Source organism: Ricinus communis, chromosome 3, assembly GCF_019578655.1.
Source record: "Ricinus communis isolate WT05 ecotype wild-type chromosome 3, ASM1957865v1, whole genome shotgun sequence".
In the NCBI taxonomy this organism is placed as follows: Eukaryota; Viridiplantae; Streptophyta; class Magnoliopsida; order Malpighiales; family Euphorbiaceae; genus Ricinus; species Ricinus communis.
Genome location: NC_063258.1, coordinates 32,270,215 through 32,285,311, shown reverse-complemented (window position 1 = coordinate 32,285,311; position 15,097 = coordinate 32,270,215). Strand labels below are relative to the sequence as shown.

General features: G+C 34.1%; 2 protein-coding genes across 2 annotated transcripts; one reads left to right on the top strand and one right to left on the bottom strand.

Moving 5' to 3' along the window:
• The first annotated feature begins 1,955 nt into the window (after positions 1-1,955).
• LOC8274213 (aspartate aminotransferase, chloroplastic) lies at positions 1,956-5,565 on the top strand. The gene is made up of 12 exons (XM_002515409.4): positions 1,956-2,132; positions 2,261-2,328; positions 2,537-2,614; positions 2,840-3,034; positions 3,145-3,183; positions 3,269-3,358; positions 3,483-3,591; positions 3,670-3,779; positions 3,940-4,083; positions 4,204-4,370; positions 4,459-4,723; positions 5,102-5,565. The coding sequence occupies exons 2-12, from the start codon at positions 2,263-2,265 to the stop codon at positions 5,231-5,233; spliced, it is 1,395 nt and encodes a 464-aa protein (XP_002515455.2). The 5' UTR covers positions 1,956-2,132; positions 2,261-2,262; the 3' UTR covers positions 5,234-5,565.
• Positions 5,566-5,762: 197 nt separating this feature from the next.
• On the bottom strand, positions 5,763-9,634 carry LOC8274214 (probable receptor-like protein kinase At1g80640). Its single transcript, XM_002515410.4, has 10 exons — positions 8,964-9,634; positions 8,432-8,611; positions 8,049-8,299; positions 7,823-7,955; positions 7,605-7,668; positions 7,432-7,528; positions 7,185-7,287; positions 6,657-6,775; positions 6,467-6,556; positions 5,763-6,162 (listed from the first exon to the last, which is right to left on the bottom strand). The coding sequence occupies exons 1-10, from the start codon at positions 9,112-9,114 to the stop codon at positions 6,010-6,012; spliced, it is 1,341 nt and encodes a 446-aa protein (XP_002515456.1). The 5' UTR covers positions 9,115-9,634; the 3' UTR covers positions 5,763-6,009.
• Positions 9,635-15,097: the final 5,463 nt, after the last annotated feature.

Here is a 15,097-nt window from a genome sequence, read left to right as displayed (position 1 = left end):
TTAATTTTCTATCTCAGTTCACATTTTTTTTTAAAAAGTTTCAAATTGGAGTATTTTCATTTATTACTAAAGATTCATGACCTTAAAAGGCCAAAGTAAAAGAAGTAACTTCTCATATTTTACAACCGTGAAGTATAAAGCTCCAACGAATTAAAAGAAAAAAGAGAGAGTTAGCATTTGGATTAAATCTCTGCGACTGTATTATTTTAATTCATGGCACGTAGGAGAACTCCTGTGACAATGAACACTCAAGTCTATTGAGAAAGTCTTCATTTTATGATTAATAAATATAAAGAGAATAGATTGGATACAGTTTAAAAGACTTATTTTCTTGATAACATGTAGCTGCAAGCAAAGTTTTTGGTCATGAGCACATGCATGGTTAACTATGGAGATGGAGAAACCTTGACTGCAGGGGGAGAATTTAAGGTTACAGTCACGTGATTCAATAGCTTAAACATTGATTAACCAATTAATTAGTTCTGTTATGATCATGACGCGTTTGTTTGTAGAGAAAATCTAGAGTATTATGAAACTACAAGTCATCCTCCTCAGGCCATGTGCTCTGCAAAATTAATTACCCAAAAGAAAAGTCTGCGAACTGATGGTATTGCTACGCTTTTCTTTTTTCCCAAATCCGCGTAATGTGTTGTAGTCTAGTAGATGCTTGTGTAACAAATTTATCTATTTAACAGCTTTGTCAAGAATTAGAAAGAAAATGATATTTCTTGGTCGTTTTCTTTATAGAACTTGTGACAGCTTTGTCTGATTTCACGGATCAATGACTTTTTGAAAGTTTATTAATAGTAAAAGATAGATATATACATGTATACCTAATACCTCTCTACCCATAACAAAAAGAAAACATTCGAGTTACATTTTAGAAATAAACAACAATGCAGATAATTTAGGCCCATATTGCCTTATAACTTGCTTTTTTTAGTGCTCTTCAGTAGGCCCAGTCAGCTTCGAAACCAAGTGGAAATTTGAACCATACTGGACCAAAGAAATGGGCCGAAATGGTGCCGCTCTCTTCAGCATTGTCATAAACCACACCGTATTCAAAAATTACTTGTTCTTCTGTTCAGTTTTTTTTTTATATTTTTTCTTATCAACATTCTTCAGTTCAGGTTAGGTAACTGAAATCCATCATCTGTCATAAACAACACTTTTGAGGTTAGGTTGCAACAGAACTGGCAGAGAAACAAGTACATTGCAATTTCCTGAAAGGGGGTCAGTGCAAAAAACCCATGATTATCTCCGCTTTCTTGACCCAGAAACAATATCAGGATTGGTTGCTAAGGATGGACAAACATGAGTACAGACTTGAGATCTAGATCGGGTATTGTTAGTTTCGCTTTGTTCCGTAAAAACAATTGCTGATCTTACATTCTTGCATAGGACTATCGAAGGCATTATTAGTAATTATTATTGATTGCCTGAATTTAATGGGAAATTAACAAACTGGTAAAATAGGCTAAATGAAGTTCCTAGATGGATTGCTTAAAGATATTTGTGGTGCTTGTACTTTCAGATTTCTTCCTTTCTCATTCGGGCTCGTTAGCCTGTAAACGAAAAGGGAAAATTAATATATAAAAGGTCGATACTAGTGCCATCAGTAGTAATGAAAATTAAAGAAAAGGAGGACAAAAAAAAAAAAAAAAAAGGAAGTTTGCTGATAGCTTGACCGTCTGGCGCAGGTTTGCAATTCATTAGCTGCAATCTTCGAGAAATAAAAGAACCACAGGTAAACGATCCGTCGTTCGTTTGATGAACCATAGGTAGATTTGAAAGGAAGGCCTTCCGGTTCATGGGAACTGGGCTCATAAGGCCCAAAAATCAAAGAGAGACCCGAAAACTCCATTAGCCAGTTGACAAATCAGATGTTATGCGGGTGATATAATGACCAATATGCCCTTCAAAAAACTATTGCATTATTACATACAGAAACACCAGTGGCAACAACAGCAACAGCAACAGCGTCGTCCCTATTCAAAGGCCTGACTGACAGCAATTGGCTTACAAGTACTTAGCCCATTGATTGAACCAATCGCCCACACTAAACTCTTATATTTCCTCGTTCTTATCGTCTGCGCGCAAATCTGAATTTCAACGGTTTTTTCACTTTTCAGGTTAATTAATTAATTGATTCACGCGCCATTAAAGATCATTGGCTAATTAATTAGATCACGAGCTACTGCTACTGTATAATTCTTTTGAAGCTTGGGGTTTTAACTTGTGTAATTGTCTCTTGATTCAGATATGGCTTCTTCAATGTTTTCTTTAGCTGCTGCTTCTTTATCTCCTTCTATGCATGATACTCTCAAGGTAATATATAATCATTTCTTTTCGCTTTAATTTCCTGATTTTTGTTATAAATTTTTTCTTTTCTATGTCTCTTAAGTTGAGAATTGGAGTTGATGAAGAAGTAAAAAAATTCTATCTTTTATTTAACTCATTGTGTTTTCTGTCTTGGCTTTGAAATGGGTGTTTATTGTGGTGTTGATCATGGCTAGTTATTGTGATTATTGGACAGGAAAAAGTGAGGCTTGGAAGTGGTAGTATTGGTACCTGGTTTACCAAGGACAAAGTTCATTCCTTTATGAAAACTAAGGTATGTTTAAGCTTAAAGATTGAACATTTGGCTTTTTCTATTTGAACTATGATCCTATACTGGCACGCTTACTTTTTTTTCTTAATCCTATTTAATGATACAAAGGTTAATATTTTTGTTCAAAGACTAGCTATTTTTCATTTGTACGTGGTTGTGTTATTCTTGAGTATTTTACATGCACTATACATCGACAAGATTTGAGGGTTTTTTTTTTTTTTTTTGCAGTCTTCTGGAAGAATATCTATGACTGCTGCGGTTAACGTTTCTCGTTTTGAGGGTATAACAATGGCTCCTCCTGATCCTATTCTTGGAGTTTCTGAAGCTTTTAGAGCTGACAATGACGCCAAGAAGCTCAACCTTGGAGTTGGCGCTTACCGAACTGAAGAGCTACATCCCTATGTGCTCGATGTTGTTAAGAAGGTTACGTTTCCTTACAATGCCATTTGGTACTCGTTCCTTGAATGATATTACTATTGTTTCTTTGATGACTAGATGAAGTTACAATTAGATTAACTGAGATGTTTTTTTAGGCTGAGAATCTTATGCTGGAGAGGGGTGAAAATAAAGAGGTACAGTTGTACTCAAATGTGTGGCTGATTCAAATTTATACTAGTCACTCTATCTAACTTTCTTCATCTTGATTGTGTTATCTAGTACCTCCCAATCGAAGGGTTGGCTGCATTCAATAAGGTGACTGCAGAGTTATTGTTTGGAGCTGACAACCCAGTGATAAATCAACAAAGAGTATGTGAAGTTATAGAACTTCTTCATCTTTTGGAAAAAATTCACTTCTTTTCCCTGCCATGAAGGTTTTACCGAAAGACAAGTTTGATTTTTAGAATTTTAACTTCCATTAAATTAATTCCAGGTTGCCACAGTCCAAGGTCTTTCTGGCACCGGTTCTCTTCGATTGGCTGCAGCTCTCATTGAGCGATATTTTCTGGGGGCAAAAGTTCTAATATCCTCTCCAACTTGGGGTGCGTATTGTTACTCACTTGTTCAATTTCTCCATCGTCTGTGTAAAGGTTGTCATGGCCCATTTTATTATTTTGCAGGTAATCACAAGAATATTTTCAATGATGCTAGGGTCCCATGGTCTGAGTACCGATACTATGATCCGAGGACAGTTGGTTTGGATTTCGAGGGAATGATATCAGATATAAAGGTTAGGTCTTGACTAGTAATGCTAATACTTGGAATTGCTGTGTCGATACTAAATGAACAAAATGTTGGATATTATTGAGTATATTTTTTGTGTTTGTTAATAAATTCAGTTTCAGAATCAATCCTGTCTCTCTTATTCATGCATTGGGTTTTCATTACAGGCAGCTCCTGAAGGATCGTTTGTTTTGCTTCATGGCTGTGCCCATAACCCAACTGGTATTGATCCAACCCCTGAACAGTGGGAAAAGATTGCTGATGTCATTCAAGAGAAGAACCATATTCCATTTTTTGATGTTGCATACCAGGTACCTGATGCATAATTTCAGCTAATGTTGGTTTGTCATGAACTGGAAATGCCTTTGGTGGAAATTTTTCACATTATTTGGGACTAGTTTCTTTAATCCCAATTGATCTCTGTTTTTCAGGGATTTGCTAGTGGAAGCCTTGATGCTGATGCAGCATCAGTCAGGCTGTTTGCTGCTCGTGGAATGGAGCTTCTGGTTGCTCAGTCGTACAGCAAAAATTTAGGGCTATATGCAGAAAGGATTGGAGCACTCAATGTTGTCTGCTCATCAGCAGATGCTGCAGCTAGGTGCCATAGACTTCAGGTCTGAGTTCGGGATACCATTTTTTGCATCAAATACCTGATCACGTTCTTCCATTTTTATTTTAATTGTCAGGGTTAAGAGCCAACTGAAGAGGATTGCACGACCAATGTACTCAAATCCTCCTGTTCATGGGGCTAGAATCGTTGCCAATGTTGTTGGGGATCAATCTCTCTTCAATGAATGGAAAGATGAAATGGAAATGATGGCTGGAAGGATAAAGGGAGTGAGACAGAAACTATATGATAGTCTCTCTGCAAAAGATAAGAGCGGCAAAGATTGGTCTTTTATACTCAAGCAGATTGGCATGTTCTCATATACAGGCTTGAACAAAACTCAGGTAATTACCCTGGATTTTGATCTTGACTTCCACACTCTATGCTCTTGGATAAGTTTTATTCTTTTGTTCTACTCTGTGTCATCTATGTTGTGGGTATGTCTCATAGAAATTTTTTTAATGCAATTTATATCATCTTCCCGACTGTGTTTATTGTGGTCTGAAAATGAGGCTTCTTCTTCTTCTTCTTCTTTAATGTTGCACTACACTACTCTTTACTTTGTTTGCACGTCCACTTCTAAGATCATCATGAAAATTTCAGATTTCACAAGTTATGTATCATTTTGCACATGTCGAGGATCATTTAGATTATTCACTTATAAGACAGTTGTAGTGTCTTTCTGCGACTTCTGATAAATTTGTATCACGTTTGTGGAACAGAGTGATAATATGACCAATAAGTGGCATGTCTACATGACAAAGGATGGGAGGATATCTTTGGCTGGATTATCTCTGGCCAAATGTGAATACCTTGCAGATGCTATTATTGATTCATACCACAATGTCAGCTGAATTGATGATGGAGCATAAGATATACATAGTAGAAGCAAATCATTGAAAAATTTTTGGTTGAGTAAAATGGTTGACTGGGTTAATATGATTTAAAACCTTAATAAATTTGAAGGTCACTGTCCGTCAGGAATCTCTATAACTGAAGTTTTGTTGGAGACAGGCAACTTTCATAGTATTATTTCTTTTATTATTTAGGTAGTTAGTCTGGGGCTTTCCATGCCTGGTCTTATTTTCGTGTATGAGAAGTTCAAACAGTTGATAGCGTGTTTGCAACTGAGGCACTTTGAGCAATTGAAATGGCTCCAAACTTCATATTTATGTTGCTTCAAACATATCTCTTGTCAATTGCTTCATTATTGTTTGTTATCGTCATTGATTAATGTTCTTGCTATAGCTGTGGTTAGCATAAGCTTTAGGCGTTTTGGCCCCTTAAAGTTGCCAAGAACATCCCCATAAAGTTACTTCGACTGCACACTCAGAAGAAAGGCAAGAAAGAGAGCAGAAAAGCTTATATCCTGACACCAAGACATCAATTGATAATGCTATATTGATTAATTATCTAAAATTACTTCAATTTACAATTGTGGACAGAATTCCAATATCCTTCAGTCCATCTGGGTAACCAATTTTTAACCTCAACCCAAACGGCGGATGCTATATTTGACAAGGCAAGAACATCAATATGCACATCAGCAAGTCCACTTGTATGAATCTTTGGATAATCTAACCAAAACCTGAAAAAAGTTGCATCAGAGCAAGAACCCTGTTTTTGATGTTTAGCCACTCTGGCCACCTACAGCCGGTGTTGCAAGTCTTAGCGTTCCTCCAAGCTCAAGAGGAATAAGCGGAATGAGAGAGTGCACAACATCCGTTATCAGAGGACGGTATGTCGGTTCTGGTTGAACACACAACACAGCCACTGCAGCAACCTGCACAGATTAATTTCTTAGCCGGCACACTTGAGCAGAAAAAGTCCATTTTCTTATAAACCAAGTAAGATCTACCTAAATAACCCATGCCAAATTTACTTCTCTGAACACAGCCATTCCACTCATAACTTTCAAGTTTCAAAGAACGTAGTTGGTAGGGAATAAGTCTAACCTACTAGTCTGAAAAGGAAATATTTTTGTCTGCCCACCCCAACTACCCGCACAAACAAAGTTCATCATTAAAGACATTTGCCAAGTTTGGTTTGGATACTACTAGGGAAGTTATGACAACTTGTTCACGAACCTGGAATAAGTATTTTTCATCAACGGTATCTTTTACCACAGGATCCACAATGTTTGGAAGAGAGGCTCTGTTAGTGAGCTGAGGCATGGCCTGCATTTAAGAATAGCTACAGCATTAAATACTTGAATTCAAATCTTTATGGAGTGACTCCCAAGAGAAAGTCTACTAGATCCGCAGGCATATTATATACCCATGTTACAATTGATTGGCAATGAGCTGGTGCCAGTTTTTCCACAGGCCTTCTTCCCAGTAGAAGCTCCAAAAGCACAACTCCGAAAGCATAGACATCACTCTTTTCCGTCAGTTCACCTAGACATTATTTATTTTTTAAGGAAAAAAAATCACCCAGAAAGAAGAGAAAAAGAAAACAATTAATTGAACATAATAATGCTGTCTGGATGCAAGAAAATAAATTGTGCAGATGCTAGGCAGTGGCAGCGCATGTGAACTGAAGAGACAACTTAGTCTGTCAAACACTAATTATATAATTGTTCAATGTTACCCTCATCTGATAAAATATTGCAAGTTACAGAGTGTCTTAAATAAATCTTATGTTACATCTGGTTAGGTTATAAGAAATATTTTATGTCTGATAATGAAGTAGCAACGTACTGATACCACTACTTTACAAACTGAGAATGAACGATCACAGCTGCCAAATTATATTACTTTTAATGCAAAGGGTCTTCTTCAAATTTCATATTCAATAGAAGCATACCATCCAACATATACTCTGGGGCTACATAACCCACGGTGCCTGAGAGCTTGAGCTTGTTCTTGTTGTGGGAGCTATCGGCTACAGCAAGACCAAAATCTGATAGCTGAAATCAGATAATGAAAGAAAGAGAAAGAGAGAGGATGTGTTATTGAACTTTAAGGAAGGAGAAAAATGAGAAAAACAATAATTTAACATATCTCAAGAGGTAGAAAAGTATAGAAGAGAAGATGAAGAGATACCCTTTTACCTTGGCATTGTAATTGGAATCCAAAAGTATATTAGATGATTTCAGATCTCTATGAATCACTGCTGGCTTACAGAATTCATGAAGATATTCTAATCCTCTGGTCAACAGAAAGCACTGTTAATTTACAAAATAATCAGTCCAAAGAGATTTCAGACATTGGCAAACAAGCTCACCTTGCTATATCGAGAGCAATTTTTAACCGCATATGCCAACTTAATGAAGATCCACGCGAAGGGCCTATATAATATGCACATAATCCAAAAAAGAAAGGAAAAGGAAAGAAAAAAGAGATTCTATTAGCTTTCATTTCATACTTCCATGCTTCATCTTCTACGGCACAATTTCCAACTAAAAAAAAAAAAAAGAGAGTAAGATGAGAAAAACGAATCACCGTGCAATAGATCTTCAAGGGACCCATTTCGCATTAATTCATAAACAATAAAACCCATCTCTTCATGAACACTATAACCCACAAGAGAAATTATATTTGGATGATGCATTTTGCTTAACAGATCCACCTCATTCTGCAAATTCCAAGCGTTAAATTAACATCAAAAAACACGAAATAGTTATCAAAACAAGAAACAAGTAATCCAACAAACAAATAAGGCAAATACCTCAAATTCTCTATGTGCATCATCACCCGAACAGTCTAGTTTTTTCACTGCGACATGCTTATCATCTTCCAGTACAGCTTTGTAAACATGTCCAAATCCACCAATTCCCAATAAGCAGTCATCTCCAAAATTTTTGGTGGCCTTCTCTAGTAGCTTATAGTCAATCAATGAAACAGATCCCCTGTTACTAACCATCCTTAATGAATTAAATTTACCCAAGAATGGTGTTGATGATACCCCTTTCTCAGCATCTTGAAAATTTAGTATCCAGAAACAGAAAGAAACAAAACAAAGAGAATTAGCCAAATTTAACATAAAACTAGTTAACGATAACCATTAGTTGTAAAGTAAAATGGAGAACAATGAGATGCTAAAAAGGGTACCTGAGCAATGTGCACTTTTCTTTCTTTGAGAGAACTTCCAATAATAAACGCCACAACCAAATAAACAAGCCAAGAGAATTAGAGCAAGAATGCCACAAGCAACAATAAGCAACATAGCTACTTTCTTGTCCAACTTCATTTTATGGTGATCATCTTCCATTCCGAGTTGCAATTGAACTCCTGGCAATGAGATATATATATAGAAGCAAACTAAAGCTTAAGTTTTTGGCAAAAAAAAAAAATGAAAGAATCCCAAAAATACAAATTTGAGATTCTGTCAAATCCAGAGCAAAAAAAATTAAAAAGGCAACATCTTTATCAACAATAAACAAAGACTTTAATATCAATATCAATAAATGACTAATCCACAACGATTAACAAGTATACTGTGTAACTTATATTGTTAAGTGTGCAAGATTTGCTTATTATTTTTGAAATTTGAATTCTCAAATAACATGTAATATTAACCAACCAAAAAGACGCAGACATTTAGTGAACTGAAAAAAACAGAGAGAACCAATGAAGTAAGAACCTGGAGAGAAGGCAGCCATAGAAGTAGAGATTGGAGAAATGGGAGAAGGAGCTGGCGAGTAAACAAAAGGGTGCTCTTGTAGGGAATGTACTAAAGAGAACTGAAAAATCAAAGTGGGTATGCAGAGAAGAAAAATAACAGGAAGCTCCATTGTTTGTCTGTTTTGAGTTCAAAAAACACATGAAGATAGAGATAGTTTAGGACCCTGCCTGCTGCCTTATGGCTTTGTGGGTTCAAGAAAAGACAGAGAAAGATCAAAACTTGAAAAACCCATCAAGAATATGGATTTAAAGAATCATTAAACTTGTTTGTTTGTTTTGGAGCTTCTTCTAATTCTTGACTACTTGCGCTTTCTTTTCTTTTCTTTTTTTTAATGCTTTTCTTTGTTTAAAGAAAGACTAGGGTTTTAACTGTTTTTTTTCTGAAGTCTGTAATTCAAAAGGGAAAGAGAGAGGAGAACAGAAAAGAGGAATATAGAAGTATAGAAGAGAAAGCTAATTTACAGTGGGGCAAGTGCACACCAATCATGTGGCCTGGTTTTTTGAAATTTCATGTTGCATAAGAAATAAAGAAGCTGTTAATGTTCAAAAAGAATTCTTTTTGAAATAAAAAACTGAAAAGCTGTGAATTGTGAAAGCCAGCTACTTTCTTTCTTCTCATCAGTAGTTTTTGAAGGCAGAGGGACCAGTTCTTTTTACATTAGTGTTCTCTTCAAAAGGTTGTTTCCCCTTTTCAAAATTATTAGATTTTTCACATCCTTTTCTCTTTTCACTTTCTTAATACAAAAAAATATATATATATACATATATATAACAAATTGATTATATTTCTATATTACATTCTCTTAAACTTAAGAAAATAAATACATTTAAAGAAGTGAGAAGGGGAAGCTAAATCTGAAATTTCTAATCTCTATTTATCTATATTAATTAAAGAATTATTTTTATTTTTAACTGCGAATATTTTTTTATTTCATTTATTAGAAATTCAATAGTCTAAAATATATTAAAAGTATAAATTTTTATTAATGTTAAATATGTGAATAAAAGATCTCTAATTTAAAACTTTTTAAATTTTTATGAATGAGATTACTAATCAAACTATTAAGAAATGCATTAGAGTGTTTGATGGCACCGACTGACTACCAATAATTAGAAAACATTGCTCTAAATTCACAACTTGTCATTTTCACAATAATCCTCTTCTCTTATATCAAAATCAATACTTTAGACAGCCAAATGATACAATAATAATAATTCTGAATATTTATATAAATTTATTAAATCACGTGTTAGGTAAATTGTGTGTTTGATTGAAAGCGAGCAGAACAAAACAGGTCATAGCCATTAGATTAGTGACCCCGCTCTGTAGGCCCCGCTCCATATCTATTCCTTATTTAATATTAATATTCCTCTACAGGGACCCACATCATCACCATCAAATAAAGAGTACTATAAGTCCCCCGGTGCATGTTCACTTGGGCCCCCTGTAAGCAGTTGCATGTGGTCAAAGATCTAACGGTGAGTAGAGTGTCAAGATCATCAGGACTATTGGCATGCTCCTGATGGGATTTACATCCATGTTTTTAACAAATTAAAATTTATGTTTAATAGTACTAATTTTATTTACTATTTTGTTTAATAGTTTATGGTTTGTTTTTCTTTGGTGCCTTCTTTCTTGTTATTTTCTTACAAACATAGTTTAACAAATTCAAATTTAATTATTATATGTTAATATATTTAAAAGATAAATTCATAAGTTATGCAATTCTAATCTCATTTAATTGAAATATTTTTTTGTATATGATACATGCCTAGCTAAACATGGACTTCTTAAATCAGTCATGATCAACATACCTTCTACCATTCCGAACATCCAAGTACTACAAACACCAAATTCCTACTAAAATCGTCTAATTAGTCAATGTGCATGCCTATACAATACTCGGAAAAAATGAGATATTGTGTCCTATTATATTTATTTTGAAATCCACTCTTCATGCTCAGCTTCACTTGCAAGACAATAATATAAAGGGAAAAGGCTCAAATTTGCCCCTAAAGTATAACCTCAGGTACAGATTGACCCTCTATGTTTTTTTTTTAGCTAGTTGCACATAATATCTCGCCAAACGAAGTTCTTAAGCTCTTCTTTTGACCTGTTAATAACAGAGCTGAAGAATGGAAGAAACTTTCGTTAAATACAACTGAGAAGAGAAATGATTCACTCGGTCAATCCTTTCTTTTCTGCTTTCTCAATTTTATTACAAGTATCGACCTCCATCGGAGCTGAACTACCTTCCCTTTCTCTGCCCACAAGATGAACAACCTGAGAATCTGACCCAGAAAATCCAAATTCAGATGGTTCTACAGATAATCCACGCAATGATTCACTATTCACTGGTGCAACTCCACCTTTTATTATCGCTGCAAACATCTTCGCCCGTCTCAGTCTCTCAGCCTTTAACTTCTGCTCTCTGGTCAAGGTTGCTTCTGAAGAATCAGCCTCACTTGTTGTTGCCAGAGCTGCTGTTTTAGCAATGGCTTTATACTCATTTTTTATATGGCTTCTGGTTGGAACTTTGTGGCCAGGAGGAAAGCAGGCTACCTCCACCTTCACTGTTAGGACCTTAACCAAAGCTACTTAAAGTCTTCCAGAGGATTTCTAATTGGGATTCTTAATGCTCATTGTGGCAGCCTGAAGAATAGCAGCAGCAACTGTTGCATCCACACTAACTTCAACTTGTGGCTGGGTGGCTTTTGAAGGTGGGTCCTTCTCATCCTTCTTTGACTTTCCGATCACCATTTTAAATTTTTCTTTCCTGTCAGATTCACATGGTATATCAGATCCCAATGACATATTGTCACTTTCTTTGTTTCTAGTTGTATTTAACGAAAGTTTCTTCTGTTCTTCAGCTTCGTCATTAACAGGTCAAAATAGGGGCTTAAGAACTTCGTTTGGCAAAATATTATGTGCAACTGGCTAAAAAAAACATAGAGGGCCAATCTGTACTTGAGGTTATACTTTAGGAGCAAATTTGAGCCTTTTCCCTAATATAAATACTCTACACCATTTTAGTTATGGGATAACGTAATTACAATATTTTATATATCTTATCTCTTCATTCACATATTAATTTAAATATCGGATTGGTTTTTCAAGTACCACATTTAAAATGTTTTAACTTGTTTTATTGTAGATATCCAAAAAAATTCCAAATCAAATTCATACAGTTGCCGATCTATTTCAAACTTTATCAATATCTATTTCTATAAAGTAAAATTCAGTAATTTGTTAATTAAGCAAGTCTTAAATACAACACCAAAAAAAAAAAGAGAAAAGGAGAAAAAAAAAAAAAGAAATCAATCGTGTCATAAAAACTCCAAGTGCTAGAACTCAAAAGCGATAATGCTTTAAAGATTTATAGAATAAAATTTTCTTAAGATAATATTAGAGTTTTATAATATTATATAGCTATTATTTATTTTTAAATATATCACTTTAATCACATGTCGAGCTAGCTGACATGGTCTATGTGTTCCCTTAGTGTTTTTTTTTTCTTTTAAAACTAATGGGTTTGGTTTAGTAATTGGATCGAATGATGGCATGAATGGTTAATTACCTAACATCAAAAATACGATTATAAATATAACCCCTTTTGATTTACACCAAATCTGGTCAGTAATCAAGACAACTTGATACATTCCCTATATGTTTAGCAAAAGCATCATTAAAATTAAAAAAGGCAGTGAAAAAGGAAGCTTTTCTTGTTGTTGCTTTGGTTGGTTAAATTAAAAAATAAGCATTAATATTTGTCATTGATAAAATAATATTGTATGATTTTGATGAGGAATAATTAATAATCCTCATCGACCATGAACTCAAATGAATGAAGGGCCACAAGATTTTGAAAGTTAGGAGAAAAGCACACACACGCGTCTCCCACATTATTTTTATTTGACGTGAAACAGATCAAGTGTATGCGTATGTGTATGTTCGAGTTCTATTTTGAGAATAGTGGACCGTTAGCATTATGGAGATGGGTGATATACGGGTCAGATTCTTTTCTTTTTTTCTTTTTAATAAAATGAATGGGAAAGAGAAAAGAATTGTAATATACTAAAATAATTAACAATATTTATAAAAATTATTGTATATAGATGGAATTCTGGTAAATACGAAAATGAAGCATCTCCTTTGCTAATTACACTAACCTCCAAGGAAACATATAAAATCTCTTCACCCCATCTCATGTCTATAATATATTGGAAAGCAACCTCCTGTGTTGTATCTCAAAAGCTTTTCTTTATTTTCGCCTCCTACAACATTCCTTCCTTTTCCTTACCAGCTAGAAATAAAAGAGGCCCACTTTATCCGCCACACAACAACATCGGCCCATTCATTCATGGGTAGGGCTCTTGTTTTTAGACTCCGACAAACCTACCGAATTCGGCCCACTCTTTGTTGGACTCTGGCCCGTCTTTACAAATGTGTTTCTCCTCGAAATGTATTTGTGTTCAAAGGATATGGAATTTTTGAATTATGAATTTCTGCACTATAATAGTTAAAATAACTAGAAAGTTTTTATTCATTTTTCAGTAGATATTTGATGGATCATATATTATGAAAATAAAAATGTAAACAATAATTCACTATATAAAAAAAATGTATTTTAAGCAATTAATTCTTTTAATTATTGACAGTAGACATTTAAATTTGAGATCTTTTCTTCCTGTAATTTATGTCTTTATAACAAAAAAAGAGAGACCGACCACATGAGAAAACCGCAATAATATAAGCTCAGGAATTTGTAGGTTAGGTTTCAAAGTTTGAAAATCAAAAAAGAAAAAAAAAAGGAAAGAAAAGGCCATAGCCGGTTTTTCTTATTAGAAAGAAAGACCGGTTCAAGCGAAAAGCCCAAAGCAAGTAGGTTGACCGAGTCGGCCACACGTCTTTCTTGACGTCTAAATCATTCCGCTTGATGGAGGACACCTGTCGAATATCTCGGTACAGCTGTCTGTTGGAAACCGAGGACCCACGTTCTTTCCTACCTTTAGAAAAGCCCCTTGCTTTTTATCCAGAATTACTAAATTATCCTTACTAAGTAATTCACGTGCATTTTAATTTCTTCTCTTTTTACTTTTTCTTTGTGCTTTCATTGGACCACTGAGTTTCTGATACGTGTTCTTTAGTTAATAAATAAGTTTTTATCATATGTTCCGTGTTGGCCGTTTGATTCTTTAATTAACTATTTTATATGAGATAGTCATAATATTGCTAAAAGAATACATCATGTTTACTTTTCATACATAAATATAACATTGACATAATTTTTCTAAATGAATTAATATATTAATAATAATTTGTATCTATTAATAATTTATTATACTATTATTATAATACTTAATTTTTGAATATTAATAAAAAATACATAATTAGAGTTGATTATTTAAATAAGAAAAGGAGACCAGGTCCAACGGATGAATGACAGCAAAAAGGCGAGTTAAGTCTTTTGAGTTATGAAAAGACGGGTAGGGGTAATGGTGTTGTTGTAATTAGGGTAGAGTAGAAGGTGCAATTATTAAGGTGTCGGATAATTATTGCACCGGTAGCATCTCACCCACGTCAGACACCCAGTCTTCACAACCCCAGGGTTTGGTGGGGTCTTCCCACTACCCACTCTGCCTTCACGCGCCCCAAACCTAAATTTCCATCAAATCTAATATTCTTTTTAACTTGGACATGAGGAATCTGTAATTTTAAGAATTCAATCAATATCCAAACTACTATTTTTGTTTTTTCCCTTAAAGATTAGAACACAGAAGTACCTTTTTCAATCATTTGGCAGCATTGTTAATGTATTTCTCATTTTAGTTGTTAAAGAATAAATTATAAAAGAATTAAATACAAATATAAAAACTTTTTAAGCGTAAATTTAATATTTAAAATATAAATAGAAATTTAATCTATAAATAGGTAGTTTCACATAAATAAAAATTCAAACATAATAAAATTTAAAATCAAATAAATGACAATTAAAATTTTATAAATACTACCACATATAATTTATCTTAATAAAAATTAATTAAAATATTATTTATTTATCTATATATTGTACTGTTGTTAATATTATTTTT